Source organism: Panthera leo, chromosome C1, assembly GCF_018350215.1.
Source record: "Panthera leo isolate Ple1 chromosome C1, P.leo_Ple1_pat1.1, whole genome shotgun sequence".
Taxonomy (NCBI): Eukaryota; Metazoa; Chordata; class Mammalia; order Carnivora; family Felidae; genus Panthera; species Panthera leo.
In genome coordinates this window covers 41,455,816-41,476,331 of record NC_056686.1, presented here as the reverse complement: position 1 = coordinate 41,476,331, position 20,516 = coordinate 41,455,816, and the positions used below count along the sequence as shown (strand labels likewise).

Genomic DNA, 20,516 nt, shown 5'->3' with positions numbered 1-20,516 from the left:
CTCACCTGCACCATGGGGCTAATAATACCTCTCACAGGACTAGCATAAGCTGCCCGTGGCACTGGCTGATGGCCATCTGTGCTCAGTGCTAAAAAAAAATTGTTTTTAAGTAATCTCTTCCCCCAATGTGGGGCTTGAACTCATGACCCTGAGATCAAGGGTCATAGGCTTCACCGACTGAACCAACCAGGAGCCCCTATACTCAGTGCTTTTATCAACTCATTTCATCCTCACAAAACCCTATGAGCTAGGTGCTGTTATCGTCCCTATTTTACAGATAAGTAAACCGAGGTCCAGAGAAGTTAGGTAGCTTAAGTTCATACAAATAGCATGTAACAGAGTCCAGATTTGAACTGAGTTCTGTCTTTAAAACCCCCCTATGTCCTGTGCCGTTACTCTTCTTGTTATATCTTCACATGGATAAGGGCTTGGGTGCTTAGAAAGCACCCAATAGATGGTAAAGATGTTGCTAAGAGTTATAATTTATTGGGAAGCAACTATATATTGTGCAAATGGTTACATGCATTTTTCAAAAAGTGATTACAACTATGCTGCACAGAACAAATGAGAAAACTAAGACTCAAAAGTTAAGGAACTTAATCTTACTAAGATTGGTAAATGACAGAGCAGAGATTCAAAATTAAGGCCATCTGCTGTGGAGCCTGTATTCTTTTCACAGCCAACTCCCCTCCCACTCTTCCCACTGCCCTGTGATACCCCAGGGACCTCACAGGTGTCAATGTCATGGCTGAAACTTTGGAACCTCCAAGCAAACACCCAGAAAGGGATGGGTCATGTGTTGTAAACTATCTCCTCTTAGCTTTCCTTCCCCTCCCTCTCTCCACCCCACTACAACTTCCCAGGTGATTCTAATGGACATCCAAAGTTGTACAACACTGATAGATAGGTATATAGTAGTTCCTGCTGCACATTCTGGCAGATTCAAAGGAAGGATGGGGGACTGGGTTAGTTCAGCTAAGGAAGAAGTAGAATGAAAACACAGCACCAGCAATGTGATAAGTAATGATGTCTCTGAACCTGTTTTGTCAGCTGTAAAATAGGAATAATAATAATAGCAACTTCTCTGTAGTGCAGTAAAGATTAAATGAGACAATATAAGGAAAGGACCCAACATGGTGCCTATGACATATTATGTGCTCAAATAAATTTGCCCAATGCCACACAGTGATTGGTAAAGCCAGGATAAATTCATGAGTGTTCTCTTGTGCCATACTATTGTACTGATCTTGGTTACTACCATTTCAAAGATTGGGGGTGCCTGGGTGGCTCATTTGGTTAAGTGTCCGACTCTTAATTTTGGCTCAGGTCTTGATCTTACAGTTCATGGGATCCAGTCCTGTGCTGTCAGCCCAGAGCCTGCTTGGGTTTCTCTCTCTCTCCCTTTCTCTCTGCCCCTCTTCCTGCTCATGCTCATGGGTGTACATGCTCGTGCTCTCTCTCTCTCTCTCTCTCTCTCTCTCTCTCTTTCTCTCTCTCTCTCAAAATGAATAAATCAACTTTAGAAACAAAAAACAAAGATTATGAGCTGTGGGGTTTACAGGGTAGAGTCTATCAGCAGAGAAATTAGATATGAGTCACGGACACTTTACCCCCATTTTCAGTGGGGGATAGAGAGAGCAGCAGTGCTCTGCTCTCAAAGATGCCCAGTTGCCTTCAAAGCCTTCAAAGATTCTCCTAGCTTGCTTAAGTACTGCCAGATGTGTTGCAAAGGGCAGGGGAAGGAGTAGGGGAGGCCATTCAACTGAGAATTTTATAATTCCTTCCTTCTACAAACTTCTTCTTCCCCCACACTGTTGCCCAACACCATTGCCCCACACCTTGGGTTGCCAGGTGGCAGCTGGAAATTCTTATCCTCTCTGTACTCCTGTGCTTCTCACCTTCCTCTGTGAAGTCTGTCAACTCTGTGCTAATGACGCAGAGACTGAGCTCAGGCCCCGGGTGGAGGTGGAGGAGACACGAAAAGGATGGGAGGTCAAGTCCAAGGGAATATCTATACTCCCTCTCTTTTTGAGCCTCCACCTCAAAACTGAGGGTCCTCCTTTATTCCTCTCAGCTTTTGTCCTAGTCATCCAGTTGTTCATGAGAACTATCAATTCTATCTCCCAAATTTCCCTCCTTGGTTCTGTGCTATAAACATTTATCTAGGGTTAACTGTGTGCCTCCCTTCTGCCCCTTTCTTACCTTAGGTTCCTCTTATTTCCCCCCTTAGACTGTAGCAGCAGACTGAAGGAATCTCCCTCCCCCCAGTCTTGCTCCCTCCTTATGTTCTCTGGTCACTGTCCCTCCACGGCGTAAAACCCAGAAAGGGCTGTCCACTGATACCCAATAAATTCCTTTGCCTGGCATTCCAGGCCCTTTCTTGCCTTCCCAGCTCCATCCTCAGTCACTCAGCCCTCAGGCACACTCTACCTGCGTGTTCTCCAAACCCCAAATCCAAACACAGGATGCACTTACAAAAAAACAAAAAACAAACAAACAAACAAACAAAAAAACCCCACCAAAGAACAAAACTCACTTTATTTTTTAGAATAGTTTTGGATTTATAGAAAAATTATAAAGATAACACAGAGTTCTTATTTACCCCACACCCAATTTCCCCTATTATTACCATCTTACATTAATTAATATGGTACATTTGTTCTAATCAACCAATATTGATACCTTGTTATTAACCTAAGTACATAATTTATTCAGACTTCCTTAGTTTTTACTTATTATCCCTTTCCTGTTCCAGGATCCCATCCAGGATACCATACTGCATTTAGTTGTCATGTCTGCTTAGGTTGCTCATGGCTGTGAGAGTTAGGATGCACTTTTTTTGTGTCTTGCTTTCCCTTTCTGTAGGGAATACTTTCCCCCACACCCATCCCCCATTTTCCACCAGCAAACTTCTATTTGACTTTAAAGGCTCAGTGCAAATAAAGGCTTCTCTGGAAACCTTTCCTGACCCACCTCACCCCTAGCCTAAGTTAAGGGCCCTTCCTTTACTTCCTACACTTACCAGCTGTACTGCAAGTGTTTCAGACTTGTCTGTCTTCCTCCCAGACTGCAAGTTCCCTGAGGGCAGGGTCAGGTCTGATTCATGTCTACAGTTCCATTGCCCAGCAGGGCCTGGCAAAGAGTAAGCATTCAATAGAGTTTGGCAAAATGGAAGTCAGTGCTCAGGCTGTGGCTTTATACTTCCTAAAGTCAAGGTTAGCCATTCCTCCTGCACCCAGCATGTCTGACACTCCTTTGGCCTAGATTAAGTTTTGCCTCCCCTAGAAACCTCCTCTGGTCAATTCTGCCCCTCGGTGGTTGGGAGGTCTGAGGCTTCTCTTGGCTTAGCCTCTCTGTAGAATGGACAACCACTTTCTCATGTGCTTTTCTTCTCAGAACCATGTGGACACCAGTCCTGTTAGATCATCAGGTACATCAATGATCTCATTTAATCCTGAGAGGGGGTCTTGTCATCCTCATTGTACACATGAGGACACTGAGGACCAAAGAGGTGAAGTGTTTGTACTTTACCGGAGGTCACACAGCTGGTAAATGGGTTAAGTGAGACTTGAACCCAGGCTTTTGTGACTCACCTTCAAACCTGGGCTTTTCTCACTGGCCCACAGTGTTTCTGCATATAAAAAATGAGACCTAACCCCCAAGCAACAATTTAGTGCTGTCTCAGAGCATCCAGGGACATCCCAGCCTCCTCTGCAGGAACTGTTTTAAATAGGGGTCCAGGCTGAACCCTTTAGTTTCCTCAGGAAGGACTGGGGAGGAGAAGATGAGGGAGTGGTTTCCTGGGTGGCTCAGTTGGTTAGTGTCCAACTTTGGCTCAGGTCATGATCTTACAGTTCATGAGTTTGAGCCCCAAATTGGGCTCTTTGCTGTCAGCACAGAGCCCGGTTTGGATCCTCTGTCCCCCTCTCTCTCTCTCTGCCCCTTGCCTGCTGATTTCTCTGTCTCACTCTCTCAAAATAGATAAATAAACTTTGGAAAACAAAAGAGAAAGATGAGAGAAGAGAGAAGAGAAAGAGTGAATATAGGAAATCAGAGGTGATGTTAAGGTTGGACATTGTGTCCAAGGTCCTATGAGGAGTCATTTTGTGAGGAGAGAAAATGTTCTCTCAGGATACTGTCCTCCCCGACTGCTGTGTTGCTGTGTCAACCGATTGAGCCCAAAGGCCAGCCTGGAAATTTACCACCAGTGGAGGCATAATTACCCTTTTAATTTCCTTCCAGCGGAAGTTTGCTCAGGTAGTTACCAGCCCTGTTTTCTTGGGCTTCTCCCTCTTAGCACTTTCCCACACCTCCAGCTCTCCGGGAATCTGAGGTCTTCCCTGGATGCGGCACTAGGGGAGGAACAGCAGATAATTGAGGGCATGTAAATTGAATGAACATGACTAATGTTTATACAAAGCTTTACAGCTGCCCAAGCACTGTCACAACAGTTATTTTATCTTTCCAGCAATACAAAGAAAAGGATATTATTTTCAACTCCATTTTGCAGCTAACAAATCAACTCAGAAAGTCAGATAACTAGTCTGAGGTTACATGCCAGGAAGTGGCAGAACTGGAATTTGAACTCAGATGTGTTCCATCCCCAAATCCATGCTCTTACTGCTGTTCCTTACAGTACCCATTCATTCAGTGCTCACAGTGTTTAGTTAAATGATAAATTAAGTGCTGAAGGTACACTAAAATTAGGGGGGATTTTGAGAATGAGGATTTTAATAGGCTTCTTGGAGGAGGTGATCCCACCCTGAGATGGGAACAGAATTGAATACCAATGTATAGTATTTACAAAAATATATTTTTGTCTTGTTTCCACAGGGATTTAAAATGGTAGAGTAAGATTAGACAGAATGAATCATTTTTTTCTTTTTTCCAGTTTGATTCTGACTCTAGCCTGATTTTTTTCCCTCAGGTTTGCTGCTCCAAATTACCTCCTAGCAGTTTAGTCAATCCCAAAAAGTAAAAACCAGACCAAACAAAACTAAAAGAGTTTATGGTCTTGTGGATAAGACAACTTGGCAATTCATACAGTATTTCCCTAGAGAGAGGGTAGAATAGGGGTTAGGAAGGCTAACCCTGGGGTCAGACTGCCTGGTTCAGACCATTATCAGCTATGTGACCTTAGGCAAGCATTTAACCTCTGAGTCTGAGTTACCTCATCTGTTGAAGTGGTATGACAATGGGACCTCTCCCAGAAAGCTGTAATAATGAATTAGCACAGTGCTTGGCAAATGGCAGCCAGTCATTACTTCTATCTGTGGGTTTTGGGGGGAGATTTGAACAGAATTCTGAATGGTAAGTAGGGACTGGTTTAGCAGGGCAGGTCAGGCTGTTCTAGGCAGAGGGAACAACATGGAAGAAAACACAGAGACTTTGAGGAGAACAATATTTGGGACCTGGAGAGTAGCTCAGAATGGTTAGAATCTGGGGCGCCTGGGTGGCTCAGTCGGTTAAGCGTCCGACTTCGGCTCAGGTCACGATCTCGCGGTCCGCGGGTTCGAGCCCCGCGTCGGGCTCTGAGCTGATGGCTCGGAGCCTGGAGCCTGCTTCCGATTCTGTGTTTCCCTCTCTCTCTGCCCTTCCCCCGTTCATGCTGTGTCTCTCTCTGTCTGAAAAATAAATAAACGTTAAAAAAAAAAAAAAAAAAAAAAAGAATGGTTAGAATCTGAGGAGAAAGAATGGGAGGGGTGGCATGAGCTTAAGGCAGTAAAATTATTAGGTTAGAAAACAAGGGATAAGTTTAGCATCCTAGCATTCTGGAAAGAAGTATGGCACAGGGCTTAAACTACCTTCAACATTTACTAACTTGGGCTAGTTAACCTCTCTGTACCTTGGTTTCTTTGCCCTACCCACTCAGAGGTGGTTGTGAGGATTGTGAAGTAATGCATGAAAAATACTTGTCACAATACCTGATACTTAGTAAATACTCAATTTATTATTATTATTATTATTAGTAGTAGTAGTAGTAGTAGTAGTATTTATCCTGACTCCTTAGAACCAGAAGGGGCCCTAAAAATTATCTAGTCTAAAGTCCCTGGTTTTTTTTTTAATGTTTATTTTAGTTTTGAGAGAGAGAGAGACAGAGCATGAGTGGGGGGTGCAGGGGTGGGGAGAGAGAGAGGGAGACACAGAATCTGAAGCAGGCTCCAGGGTCTGAGCTGTCAGCACAGAGCCCGACGCAGGGCTCGAACCCATGAACTGCGAGATCATAACCTGAGCTGAGGTCAGACACTTAACTGACTGAGACACCCAGGTGCCCCTAATGTCCCTGTTTTAAAGATGGAAAACCAAGGCCCAAAGTGGGGTGTATTTATAATCCCACAAAGCAAGTTAGTGGTAGAATTAAATCATACCCAGGCCTCCTGAATCCCAGCCTGCACCGTGTGGCTCCCTTACTATTGTCAGGCCACCTCTGACAGGTTCTCCCTCCCTCTTCAGATGATTGTCTCCCCTCCTTTGTAAATAAATTTCAAGGCATTTACTTTGTGCTTATCCTATTTTTAGAACACTCTGGCACCTGTATGCAAATGATCCTCAGGGGACTTTGTCTGCTATGGTGACTTGGGCCAACTCCCCAAAGAAAGCAGCTATGAAACCAAAGGGAAAGCACAGCCCAGGGTGGGGTGGAGATCCTGCACTATCTTTCTAGTGAAGTCTTAGAAGTCCTGGGGAGTTTATTCATTTTTTTTTTTAAGTTTATTTATTTATTTTGAGAGAAAGAGAGAGAGTGAGGGTGAGCGGACGAGGGGCAGAGAGAAAGAGAGGGAGAGAGAGAGAATCCTAAGCAGGCTCCGGCTGTCAGCGAGGAGCCCGGCTTAGGGCTCGAACTCATGAACTGTGAGATCATGACCTAAGCCGAAATCAACAGTCCGACACTTAACTGACTCAGCCACCCAGGCACCCCCTGAAGAGTTCATTCTAATCTCTTACCTGCCATCTGTATTTTAATTCTTTTTGTCTCTGTTTGGAAATGAGTTCATAAGGAGGTCTTTGGCCAGGTTCCAAGCTGAGTTTTTGGGATTCAAATGTCATGTCAGTAGGTAATGTGAAACCCAGGCCTGTGGACATTCATATCAGCTATTTAGGCTGTGATGCTGGCTCACGTTCTGGAGAAATGATTCTTACTTTCAGGAAAATAGAAGTATCATGGGGGATTGGAGGGAAAAAGATAATTTTATCAGACAACCCAATGGTTCTGCCTTGCAGAGCTGAAGAGAATTGGGACTAATGAGATGATAAGAAGGACACGGGAACAAGGCCTCAAGCACGTCTCCCATAAAGGGCAATTTCCCTGGCCCTTGGCATAAGCAGCAGTGTCCCCATCCTCAGTGGCCTCACCATTTAGCACACACTTCCTGAATGTCTTCCAGGTGACAGGCCCAATGTTGGGCACCACAAACCCCTCAGTGGCTTTTCTTTTCAGGACAGCGTCCAAGCACCTGGCCTGGCCTCGATGATCTAGGTAGCTCCAGCCTCACTTCCTACTTCTACCCTCACCTAGTATTTTAAGTATTCTGTTTCAGAGAATCTAAAGTGCTATCAATTGTAAATTATATTCTTATTTCAGAGATGTTAAAATGTGAAAAAGTGAACATCTTAGAGTCCTTCTGAGTATCTTATACTTCAGTGAAAATGGAACTGCTCATACTCTCCCCAGACGCCATGGCGTTTCAGGCTTCACTTTTTTTTTTTTTTTTTAACTGTTTATTATAGGAAATTTCAAACACGCAGTCAAATGGGGAGACTACTACATATTACATGCATTCCATAATCCATCTACAACAATTACCAACTTATGGTTTATCCTCCATGTTTTCTCCATATTTTGTTTTCCCTGGGCTATATTAAGAGCAACTGCCACTACCTACTATGGACTTAATTTTTCTTAATTATGGAAGTAATATATGCCCATTAAAAAAAAATACTTTAAGATTACATTCAGGCATAAAGAAAAAAAACCATTATTGTTGTTGTGGTTCGTTTCTTTCCAGTTTCTTTTCTATGAGTTTTTATCGTAATTGAAGTCACACTGTATATTCAATTTTATATCCTGCTTTTTAAAAATGTAACATAGGGGCGCCTGGGTGGCGCCCCTACTTCGGGGCCCCTACTTCAGTTGGGCGTCCGACTTCGGCTCAGGTCATGATCTCGTGGTCCGTGAGTTCAAGCTGTGCATCGGGCTCTGGGCTGACAGCTCAGAGCCTGGAGCCTATTTCGGATTCTGTGTCTCCCTCTCTCTCTGACCCTCCCCTGCTCATGCTCTGTCTCTCTCTGTCTCAAAAATAAATAAAACGTTAAGAAAAAAATTTAAAAATGTAACATTATAGTATAAATATAGCTAAAATTATTAGCAAGTCTTTACAAATATGATTTTAATGACTTCATTGTACATCATAGGGAGGATGCACCAGATCCATTCCTTAATTCATGTAGTCAACAATATTTGTTGCACTTACATGTGTTGGGCACTATAAATAAGGTAAAAGAATGAGGCACAATCTCTGGTTTCTCAAAGTTTAGTTCTCTATGGTTTAAGTATTTAATTATTTTTCAGTTTGGGGCTGTTATGAATCATGTTATAGTGATCAGTGATCAGCCTTGTGCGTAAAACTTTTCCTAGGTTTTAGATTATTTCCTTTAAATGGATTTTCGATAGTGAAATTCCTAATTCATGTTATCTTTGCCAGCATGGAATATGATGTTAGCTTAATTTTAGCTAATTCAATAGGTTAAAAATGGTACCTCATCATTTCAAATTACATTCCTCTGATTACATATGGAACAGTCATCTATATATTTATTAATCATTTGTTTTCTGCAAATTGTCTGTTTGACAAGGTTCCTATTTTTATCACTGTCAATTTCTCAGTACAAGGTCTGATTCTCATTTGCTTTTACTTGCTGTGACCTGGGAATGTATTAAGTATAATCTTGTTCCAAGCTTCTCTTTTTTCTCCTAGCCCTCTCCTACCTCACTTCTTCCCCCACCACTTGCTATCCTGAAGGGGAGTTGGGTGAGTCACCTAAAAGATACAGGAAGTAAAAAATTAAGTAAATTCCTCAGAGAGACTTCTGAGAATGCTCTGAATGGTAGTGATGTCAATTTGGAGGCAAAAAGGGTGAAGAGGAAATGGGTTGCCAACTCTGATGCTAAATTTGTCTATGCCAAAGCACTGAGGTTTTATGGATGATGGTTCATTCAGTAGGTATCTTTAAAATACCTGCTACATGCTCAGATCTGTGCTGGGTGCTGATAAGGGCTTACTAGCTAGAGAAGACACAAATGAAATAGATCATAATTTTTTTTCTAAGGTTTATTTTGAGAGAGAGTGAGAGAGAGCACGGTTCATGTGCATGTGTGCTTGAACAGGAGAGGGGCAGAGAGAGAGAGAGAGGAAGAGAGAGTATCCCATGCTGCCAGCACAGAGCCTGACTTGGGGCTTGATCCCATGAACCGTGAGACCATGACCAGAGCCAAAACCAAGAGTTGGAAGCCCAACAACTGAGCCACCCAGGCATCCCAGAAATAGGTTGTAATTAATAGTCAACTACGTATATTTTAAAGGCATCCAGACTAAGTGGAAAGGTTCAGCAGATAATTAGTAATTTCCATCTAAAACTTAGAAGTGAGGGGTTGAGGGGAGGATAAAGAGCCAGTGTAGAAGACAGAGCAGGAGCAGGGGGAAAATAAAGGGAACACATTGATGAAGCAAGGTGATGCTGAGGAAAGGTGGGGTTTCAAGAAGAGGAATGTATGTTTGGGGATGCCATCTTTGTTATTTAGGGCAAAAGAGAGACCACATTATCTGCCCTTCTCTTATTCATTCATTTCTTTGTTCAGTTAGTATTTTTGAATACTTGCCAGTTGTCAGGTACTGCTTTAGACATTGCAGAAGGTATAGAAATGAAAGACATAGCCCCTAAACCATAGTCTAAATGAGGAGATGCAGATGGGAGTGGAAACAAATCCCTGATATAGCTGCTGTGAGTCATTCATTCAAAAAATATTTATTGGGGCACCTGGGTGGCTCAGTCGGTTGAGGATCTGACTCTTGGTTTTGGCTCAGGTCATGATCCTAGGGTTGTGGGATCCAGCCCTGCATCAGGCTCTGCACTGAGCATGGAACCTGCTTAACATTCTCTCTCTTTCTCTCTCTCTCCCTCTGCCCCCTGCTTGTGTACTCTCTCTCTTTCTAAAATAAAATTAAATTAATATTTATTGAACACACAAGACATGCCAGGTACATTGAGGAGCAATGAAAGGAAGTCCTATAAACTTTGGTTTATCTGCTTGAAGTAAAATGTGGAAATCATGGAAGTCAATAGTTATATCCTTGAGAGGTTTTGAGTTTTGAGTGTTTGACAAGAGTTTTGTGTAAGAGACCAATGCCAAAAATAAGAATCCAGGGCATTCATTTCTCTGGGCCTTGGCTTCCCATCTGCAAAATGAGGGAGTTGACCCTATATGTATCTATCATAGGATTAGTCACATATGAGGTAGCTTCCCCACTAGACTGAGAATTCCCAGAGCAAGGATTACATGGGTCTTTGTCACTGGCACAGTGAAATATTTGTGGTAAATCAGTAAATATTTGTGGAATTGATTATTCTTGTGAGGGCCTTCTAGCTCTAATACTCTGTGCTCTGCTGCTGCTAAAATAAAGTCCCAAGTACGTTGTGTGGAAGCCCAGAAAGAATGATGACAAATTTTGATGCTAGATCCCAAAGATGCTATTTCCAGAATAGGCGCCCGCTGACCTGGACCTCAAAGTTAGATAGGATTACAGTGAACAGGGAAGTGCTTTATAATCCCTAGTCCTGGATTCTAGTGACCTCTTTCCTGCCTTGTGCCCTCAAGGATCTATCAGTTACTACCTATATGCCCTTAGGCTTTAATTTTCTTACCTGTAAACCAGTAGTGACAATAATACATGGTATGCTGAAGAGAACATCATGTGGAGTCTGAATAGTTGGATTTGAGTCTTTGACTAGCCAAAAAGTAAGCAGCCATATGACCTTGAGGAAGTCACTTTACCTCTCTAGGTCTCAATTTCTCTACCTGCAAAATAAAGGAGTCAGACTAGATGAGCTAAGATTGATTTCTTCTGGCTCTAAACAGTCTGCATCCAGGGTCATTGTTAGGATCCAATAAGGTGATGCAACAAAATGTTTATAAACTCTAGGTGGTCCACAGTGTGGTCTGTATTGCTGAGGACAGATGGGTGTAACACCAAGCCAGCTCCAAGGGATCACTTTCTCCATTCCTCAGTCCTCGGCTTCTCCCAGACTCCATTGAACCTCTCTGAAAAGCTTCTCTACCTCTGGTTTCCTCCCACTCCCATGGGACACAATGCCTTGGCTTTCTGCTGCTGCAAATACAAAGGGCTTGGAGCTTGACAGGTGTGGGTCAGAGGGTGAGGTGTAGGGAGAGCCAGCCCAGAAGCTCTCCTTACTGCCTTCCTGGTGCTCATTATTTCTATCTCCCAACATGGCCCAGAGGGAGTGAATTGAATAGGAGGGAGGGAGGAGTCTGGCCTGGAGGAGAAAGTATGCAACAGGGCAGTATCCAGGGATAGAGGCCCCAGAAACAACCTCTTACCAGTTGTGTGACCTTCCAGGTTGTGTCACTGCTTTGTGCCTCCTGCTTTATCTATAACATGGAAAGGGACCAGTAAGAGGAGGTGGTTTGTATGATCTCACAGACCCTTTTATAACCAAAGGGGTTATAAATGAGGTTTGAAATGAGTTTTCCCTACCAACCACATGGTCAGCTCTTGAGTTTCATTCAGCGTTCTTATTAGTGCCTACTATGTCCCAAGTGCTATAGTCAAGGGCCTGGAATTTAGCTAAATATATGATTGGGTCTCAAGATGCTCATAATCTGAAAGAGGAGACAGATAAATAAACCAGCACTATAATAAATGTGATGTGTCCAGTGACATAATGCCAAACCATGAAAGGGCAGAAAGGGAAGTTACTTTGTCAGGGGAGGGAAGGCCAGGAAAAGCTTCAGAGAGGATGTGACCTTTGAATGAGTTTACAAATGATAAAAGAGAAGGGGATTCCAGGCAAACATCTGCATATCAACAAAAGGCCACAAGTAGTTAGGCAAAACTGGAACTCACGGGTTCAGTGGAGGTATGAGAAGGAAAGAACTGGAAGGGAAGCTTGAGCTAGATCCTGAACAGTCTGTATGTTCTACTGAGAAATTTGGACCCTGTGGTGGGGGCTATGGGAGGCCAGAGAGGGGATTTAGACCAAGAGGGAAATGATGAGATTTAGATTTTAGAAAGACCCATCTGACATTGTAGTATGCTCTATTGAAAATGTTGCAGACACCCAATAAATTCATCCTTTCAACAAGTATTTATTGGAAATCTCCCCCACCTTATGTGCTAGTGCTGTGCCAGTCACGGAGACACAATAGTAAGCAAAACCAGACATCCTGTTCTTGTGGCACTTGCAGTTTGGCAGGGGAGACTGACTTTAATCAAATAACTGCACGAATAAATACAAAATTACAGTGAGGATGAGTGCTACAAAGGAGAAGTACATGGTGCCAGGATAGCATGTAATTGGCGTATTTGACTTTACCAGGATGGTCAGGGCAGCTTCTCTGCTGAGTTGAGCTAAGCTCCAAAGGAAGAGTGTTGCCTCAAGGAAAGGCACTCGGAAGGCTTTACGGGAACAGCCTCTCAGGCTTCAGACTCCCATCTGACACATGTTTACCTTCCAAAGCAAACTTCAAGCAAGTATTGGCATTGCACTCATCCTTTGATCTTCGGGACCTAGCAGACACTAACCATAGAATCAGCGAAGATTTGAAAGAAAAGGAAGGTAAAAGAGGAAAACCTATTAGGCACCTTAGATATTTGAAGATAGCAGTGCTATTTCCTAGAGTACTAAACATCTTCCATCCTGTAGTTGTTCCTCCTGTAAAACAGTTTCAAGTTCCTGTCACTGTTCTGGTTATTCTGCTAATTGTGAAGGTCCCTGTGACAGGTGACTTAAAACAGAGACATAGCCTTGTGCCAGGAGCCATGGTCTCTTGGAGCCAAAAGACCTGGTATTCTTTAAGCCCCTTTCCATCATTCACTGTCTTTCACCTCTGCAAGCATCAGTTGCCTCTGTTGTGGAATGGGGTTTTGGTTCTTCTCATAGGATTTCTTTGGGAATTAACTGAGATAACTGAGATAATAAACTTTATAACCTCTAAGAGCTAAACAAACATAGGATTTAAATTTTTGGAGGGCTGCCACATGAGTGAAAAATTAGATTTATTCTTTGTGTCTCCAGAGAACAGAATTAAATCAATGGATAGAAATTACCACATGCAGATTTCAGCTCAAGAGAAAGAAGAAATGTTCTAATAATCAGAACTGTCCATCAATGGAATGGCTGCCTTTTAAGGTAGTGGGTGTCCAACATTAGAAACACTCAGTACAAGTATGCTGTGGAATGAATTCCTAGTTTGAGTGAGAGGGTAAGTTGAATAATATTTAAGGTTTACTTTTAACTTTAGAATTCAACAATCTGGTAGTCAAGACAAGTGGAGGAACTGGGAGGGGGCATATGTGGCAGAGAGTAACATGAACAGAAATATGGAGCAGAAATGAGTGTGGCATGTGTGGGCGACCATGAGGAAACTCCAGAAAGAAATGAAGAGTCTGTGTGATTTGATGATTCAGTGGAAGATAAAGAAGATAACTAATATTGGTTGAGCACATGTGTGCCAGACACACGTGATTCCATTTAAACTCTCTGGGTAATTTCCAGGCTTACCCTCTGGTGGAGGGGAGATTGTTCACCCCAGGAAACCTTAGAGGACCCCCTCTCTGGGAGGGGGGTGGGGTGCTGCAGAGTGGATTGGTCCTGTCCTAGGGGGAAGAAGGGGATCAAGAATACATAGTCTGGTTGGGCTATAGGTTGTGTTGAAAATGCACAGGCTGTGGTCAAAAGACAGAATTTGAATCCTGACTCTGTTTCCTTATAGTTTGTGACTCTAGAAATTTACTTAGCTTCTGTGATCCTCAGTGGATTTATGTATAAAATGGAGACTCAAATTTGTCCTGCTTTAGGCTGCTGTAACAATTAAGATAAATGATGTGGAATAAAGAGCATCCTGGGAAAAGCACAGGCTTTGGAATCAGACCTAGGTTTGAATCTCAGTCTGGCATGAACTAGTTGCAAGATCTTAGGCAAATTATTTAACTTTTTCTCATCTGTAAATAGAGATAACAGTATTTCAAGGTTATTTGGTAATTAAATAAAATAGGTAAAGTGCTTAGCATGGTGCTTGGCCTGTAATAATTCTCAACTAACAGTCTTATTTTGTTACTATAAATAATAAATGAGATCCCATATATAAAACATTTATCAAAATGCCTGGCACAGAGTAGGTGTTCAGTTGATGTTAGCTTCTCTGCCCCTTACCTATGTGTCTGTCTGCCACATGGGGCTGCTGGAGGCCAGGGCGGCGGCTTGCTCACCCTGGTGTCCACTCTGTGGAATAATGCTCTGCCCATATAAAGAGCTCAATGAATGCCTGCTTCATAGAAGTGAATTGATTGCTCTTGATGACATGGTCTCCTTCCTCAAGTAGCCAGTGAGTCATGCCTCTTTCTCCTCCTTCCTGTCTCCTCTTTGGTTCTATTTCTGACTCTCATCAGTGGGAGGGGAATCAATGTTTGTTGAAGTGATTTTTAAAAATAAAAGAGAGAGGGAGAGAGAGGGAGGTTCAGGAACAGTTCTCTGGGCTACTTTCCATTGAGCACAGGATGGTGAGAGCTGGATTATTGTTTCCAACCTTGCTTCTCTTCAAGGGAAATGACAATAACAATAATATCAACAGTAATAGCAGGAACTACTATGGACTTTATTGCATACCTACTATGTGCCTGGCACTCTGCCAGGCTCTCCAAATACGTTATCTATAATCTTCACACAACCACTTTAAGGTTGGTATTATCACTTTACAAATGAGAAACTTAAGCTTAGAAGGGTTAAATAATAATGAAAATGATATGTACTCCCATATTTGAGTACCTATTATGAGCTAGACATTTTTAAAAATCTTATTTAATTGCAAACAGCCTACAAAGTAGGGATTATTATTTCTATTCCAGATGTGAGGAAGCTGAATCTCAAAGAGATAAACAAACAAACAAACAAACAAACAAAAAACCCAAGCTTTCCAAAACCACACAATGGCAGAGCTGGTGATGAATGGTGAGCTGGTGATGAATGGCAGAGCTGGGAGTCAGACCAAAGCCTGCTCAACTTTTACACTCATCCATTCCCTTTCTATCAGGCCATTTGCTACTCTTTGAGGGAAGCATCGTATTAAGACTCTGACTGGAAGCAGCCCTCAGCAGGTTTGAATGAGTGGGAAGTGACACATAGCATGAAACTCATCTACTCCAGCTGGGCAGACTCTGGGAAGCTGGCCCTGTTCCTGGGGCTAACTCTGAAAGTGCAAAAATAGTAACTGAGGCTTTTATGGCTCTTACTATGTACTAGGAACTTTTCTAAGCATTTTAGGTATAATAACTTTCTTAATGTTCACAATAACTTTGTGAAGTAGATATAGTTGTTATTCCCACTTTAAAGATGAAGAGACTAAGGCCCAAAAAGGCGAATTGCCCAAGAAGGAGATTACACAAGAGCATAAATACCAGGAGACAGTGATCGTTAGGAGGCATTTAAAAGGCTGCCTACCATAGTCACATAGTAAGTGCTAGAACAGGGATTCACACCCAGGAGTCTAACCCCAGAGACCACCCTCAATTTCAAGACTATGTAGCCTTTTTGTTTGGCAAGTGATGATTGAATCTCCACTGTGTGCACAGCCCTGTGCTAGGCACTAGGAGAACAGAGATGAAACTGGTTCCATGTCCAAGCTCATTTAGTATTCCATACTAGGATTTATTTTGTTTTATTTTATTTTATTTTATTTTATTTTATTTTATTTTATTTTATTTTATTTTAAGTAACCTCTACACCCAATATGGGCTCAAATTCATGACCCCGAGATCAAGAGTTGCATGTTCTACCAACCGAACCAGCCAGGCACTCCTCATACCAAGATTTCTAATTAATTGGGCATCAATTGGGTGACAGGACCGCCCCTGTCAAAGAGCTGGGGCACAGGGCCAGACTCCAGTCAGAGATGGAGACCTCAAAACTCTCACAGGGAAATGATACAACACAGGCAGAGTGAGAAGAGTTGAGACCAGCTGCTTAGAAATCCTGCCTGGGCCTTTAAATCTCTAGTCTGGATGGGTGGCTTAATTCTAAACCTCACAGGACAAGATTTGGGGCCTGGCCTGCAGATGGGTGGGAGGAGTCTCATTTGTGGTGTGGGAGCTCAGGAAGCAAAGGCAAGGGGTGTGGGGTGGATTAAATACTGCTAAGTGTTTCATAGGTACAAAAAACTTCTGCATAGATAGTGCAAATTGATGATTTCTCTCAGTAGTGCCTAAAATTCCCAGTGTTATGTGTTAACTCACTCATCCATCTCTTCATTCATTTATATATTAATTCATTCATCCACTCACTCATTTATGAACTGGAGAACTTTTAGAAAGAACTCTTACCAGAGCTCGTAGGAAGAAATATTGTATGTGGTCAGAAGGGATACTCTGATAAGCTGCTTGAGGTGAAGAGTAAGACACCCAAAGATCATGCTCAATAAACAGGAGTTGGGGATTTATATGCTCCCCAAGGATAGTGGGTGTAGTAAGTACAGATTTTTTTGCTGAGTAAAGTTGTGCAAGTCTAGGTCAGAGCTGAATTGCTGAGGACATGGAGAAAATGAGGTAACAGATAACTGTTGTCTTTGATTTCTCATCACTTCACCTCCAATTCATCACCATGCCCTATATAACTCATCTCTTAAATACCTCTTGAATCTGTTTGACTTCCTTCTCATTGCTACCACTCTAGTTTAAATCCTTATTGGGACTTACTTGAACCACTGCAGAGATCTTCTAACTAGCCTTCCTGCTTTCCATCTCTTCTTCCAGTCCATTCCCCACATCACAGCCAGAGTGATCTTTCTAAATAAAGTTCACATCTAATTATGTTAATCCCCTGCCTCGTAATCTTTTATTTTAAAAGATAAAGTCCAAGGGCACCTGAGTGGCTCAGTTGGTTAAGCATCTGCCTTCGGCTCAGGTCATGATCTCATGGTTCATGAGCTTGAGCCCCAAGTCTGGCTCTCTGCTGTCAGCACGGAGCCCACTTCAGATCCTCTGTCTCCCTTTCTCCCTGTCCCTCCTCTGTGCTCTCCCTGTCTTGTCTCTCAAAAATAAATAAATAAACTTAAAAAAAAGATAAAGTCCAAACCCCATAGCACAACATTTAAAGCTCTTTCTAGCTTCGGCACTTATCCATTACCCATTTCCCATTTCTTACCGTTCCTTAAGTTCTTTTGGAGTACTCAATGGCAAAAACTCTTCTTCTGCCAAAATACTTTTCCCTCACTTCACTGCTTGGAAAATTCTTCTTTAGAAAAGTCCCTGATGGGGTGCCTGGGTGGCTCAGTTGGTTAGGTGTCCAACTCTTGATTTCAGCTCAGGTCATGATCCCATGGTTGTGGGATCGAGCCTGGCATTGGGCTCTGTGCTGAGCATGGAGCTGGCTTAGGATTTTCTCTCTGTCTCTCTCTTTCTCTCTTTCTCTTTCCTTCTGTCCCTCTCCTCTGCTTCCTCACTCAGTTGCTCTCTCTCTCTTCCTCAAATAAAAAGAAAGTCCCTGTTATCCTCCTACTATTGTCAAATAAGCACATCTTCAGGCCAATGCTTCTGGACTTGGTACAGATTCCATTAGTGGGAGTTACGCTGTCTGCCACGTTTATGATTCTCCTCGTGGGTATGTTATAAGATTTTTTTGGATGTGGGTGTGTGACTTGCTTTGGCTAGTGACGTGGGAGAAGTAGAAGTTTAAAGAGCCAAAATATGACTCACACACTTTTCCCCCCTCTGGTAGCTGCCCTGTCAGCTACGGAAGACAAAAAGCAGAGCACCCAGCCAACTGTTAATAGATATGTAGCAATAGTGAAAAATAAAACCTCGTTTAAGCTGCTGAAATTTGGGGATTGCTTTGCTACTAAATAACTCAGTATATCCTAACTGATACACTATCTCTGCTTTGACAACTTCTATAATTACCCCAAACCACCATGTTTCTACCTTACCTGACTTGTGTGACACATTTTCTTTCTTTTTTTTTTAAGTTTATTTATTTTGAGAGAGAAAGAGAGAGAGAACATGTGTACACAAGGTGGGAGGGGCAGGGAGAGAGGGAGAGGGAGAATCCCAAGCAGGCTCTGCACTGCCAGTGCAAGCCTGATGCATTTTCTTTATACTGCTTATCTGGAACTAATGACATATTGCCACATACTGCTAGTTATCAGTCTAATGCTCCCATTAGCATTAGCTACCTCTGCACTTTTACTGAGACTTCCTCAAGTTAGGGATAGTGCCTTGTCCATTTTTATATCACACAAAGTATGGTCCATGGCTAAGGTATAAATTGTAATGAGTGTAGGAGTCAGGCTTATTTTTTTTTTTAATGTTTATTTGTTTTTGAGAGAGCGCAAGCAGGGGAGGGGCAGAGAACAGAGGATCCAAAGGGGGCTCTGCGCTGACAGCAGTAAGCCTGATGTGGGGCTCAAACTCACAAATCGCGAGATCATGACTTGAACTGAAGTTGGACGCTCAACCAACTGAGCGGGAGCTCATCCAACCCAGGTACCCCTCAGATAGATTTATTTTGAGTTCTAATTCTGATACTTAGTGGCAATCTTCTTAAGCCTCAGTTTCCTTATCTGGAATAAAATAGAGTAATCATATATATCCTACAGAGTTTTTCTGAAGTGTGTGGATAACAGGTGCAGCATATACACAAATAATGGCATACTGGAATTATTGTCCCCTTATTTTATTATCATTATAGATTGTGTTCAGTAAATACTTGTGGATAAATCCTTCATTGATTGGAGTTTAGTGGTATGTACGTTGGACTTGGAATCAGAAGTCCTGGATTTAAGGCATAGCTTTTGTCTCCAGCTTTGTGACCTTAGGAAAGTCACTTACCCTGCCTGCATTTTTGCATTCTCAACTATAAAATGTAAATGCTAGTGAATAGACATTTCTCCAAAGAAGACATCCAGATGGCTAACAGACACATGAAAAAATGCTCAACATCTCTCATCATCAGGGAAGTACAAATCAAAACCACAACGAGATACCACGTCACACCAGTCAGAATGGGTAACATTAACAACTCAGGCAACAACAGATGTTGACAAGGATGCGGAGAAAGAGGATCTCTTTTGCACTGCTGATGGGAATGCAAACTGGTGCATCCACTCTAGAAAACAGTATGGAGATTCCTCAAAATATTAAAACTAGAACTACTCTATGACCCAGCAATTGCACTAGTAGGTATTTATCCAAGGGATATAGGAGTGCTGTTTCAAAGGTGCACACGCACCCCAATGTTTATAGTAGCACTATAGACAATAGCCAAAATATGTAAAGAGCCCAAATGTCCATCGATGGATGAATGGATAAAGAAGATGTGGTGTATATATATACAATGGAGTATTACTCAACAATCAAAAAAAAAAAAAATGAAATCTTGCCATTTGCAACGACATGGATGGAACTAGAGTATATTATGCTATGCAAAATTAGAGAAAGACAAATATATGACTTCACTCATTTGTGGAATTTAAGATACAAAACAGATGAACGTAATGGAACGAAAGCAAAAATAATGTAAAAACAGAGAGGGAGATAAACCATAAGAGACTCTTAAATATAGAGAACAAACTGAGGGTTGCTGGAGGGGTATAGGGTAGGGAGATGGGCTAAATGGACAAGGGACATTAAGGAGGACACTTGTTGGGATGAGCACTTGTTGGGATGGGTGATATATGTAAGTGATGAATCACTAAATTCTATTCCTGAAATCATTATTACACTATATGTTAATTGAGTTAGATTTAAATTTTTTAAAAAATGTCACGTGCTTTACTGACTGAGCCAGCCGGGCACCCCTCTTTCTTTTTTTAAAGTAAACTCTGCCCTCAATGTGGGGCTCAAGCTTGTGACCCCAAGGTCAAGAGTTGCCTACTCTACTGACTGAGCCAGCCAGGAGCCCCTCAATTATTTTCTTATTAATTTTTATGAGGTTTTAAAAAACATTTTATTCTACTTACCAAGTACAATACAAGACACATAATAGGTACTCCTTAAATATACTTTGGGCTATTTCTTAATTGTTCCTGAGGACTTTTTAGGAAAAAAAGCAGACTTTCTAGGATGCTAACTCTTTTCTCTTCCTACCCAGGACACAGCTGGGCAAGAGCGGTACCGGACCATCACCACAGCCTATTACCGTGGGGCCATGGGCTTCATTCTGATGTATGACATCACCAACGAGGAGTCCTTCAATGCTGTCCAAGATTGGTATGAGATTCATTCATTCACCTC

The 20,516-nt window shown here is 42.3% G+C and overlaps 1 protein-coding gene across 2 annotated transcripts in view; it reads left to right on the top strand.

The window, feature by feature from the left end:
• The window catches only part of RAB3B (RAB3B, member RAS oncogene family), a 94,074-nt gene that overhangs the window by 53,239 nt on the left and 20,319 nt on the right, over positions 1–20,516 (top strand). For both annotated transcript variants that reach the window (XM_042951297.1, XM_042951298.1), the window contains one exon: positions 20,374–20,492. In XM_042951297.1, coding sequence (XP_042807231.1) covers positions 20,374–20,492 — 119 coding nt within the window. The remainder of the gene's footprint in view (positions 1–20,373; positions 20,493–20,516) is intronic.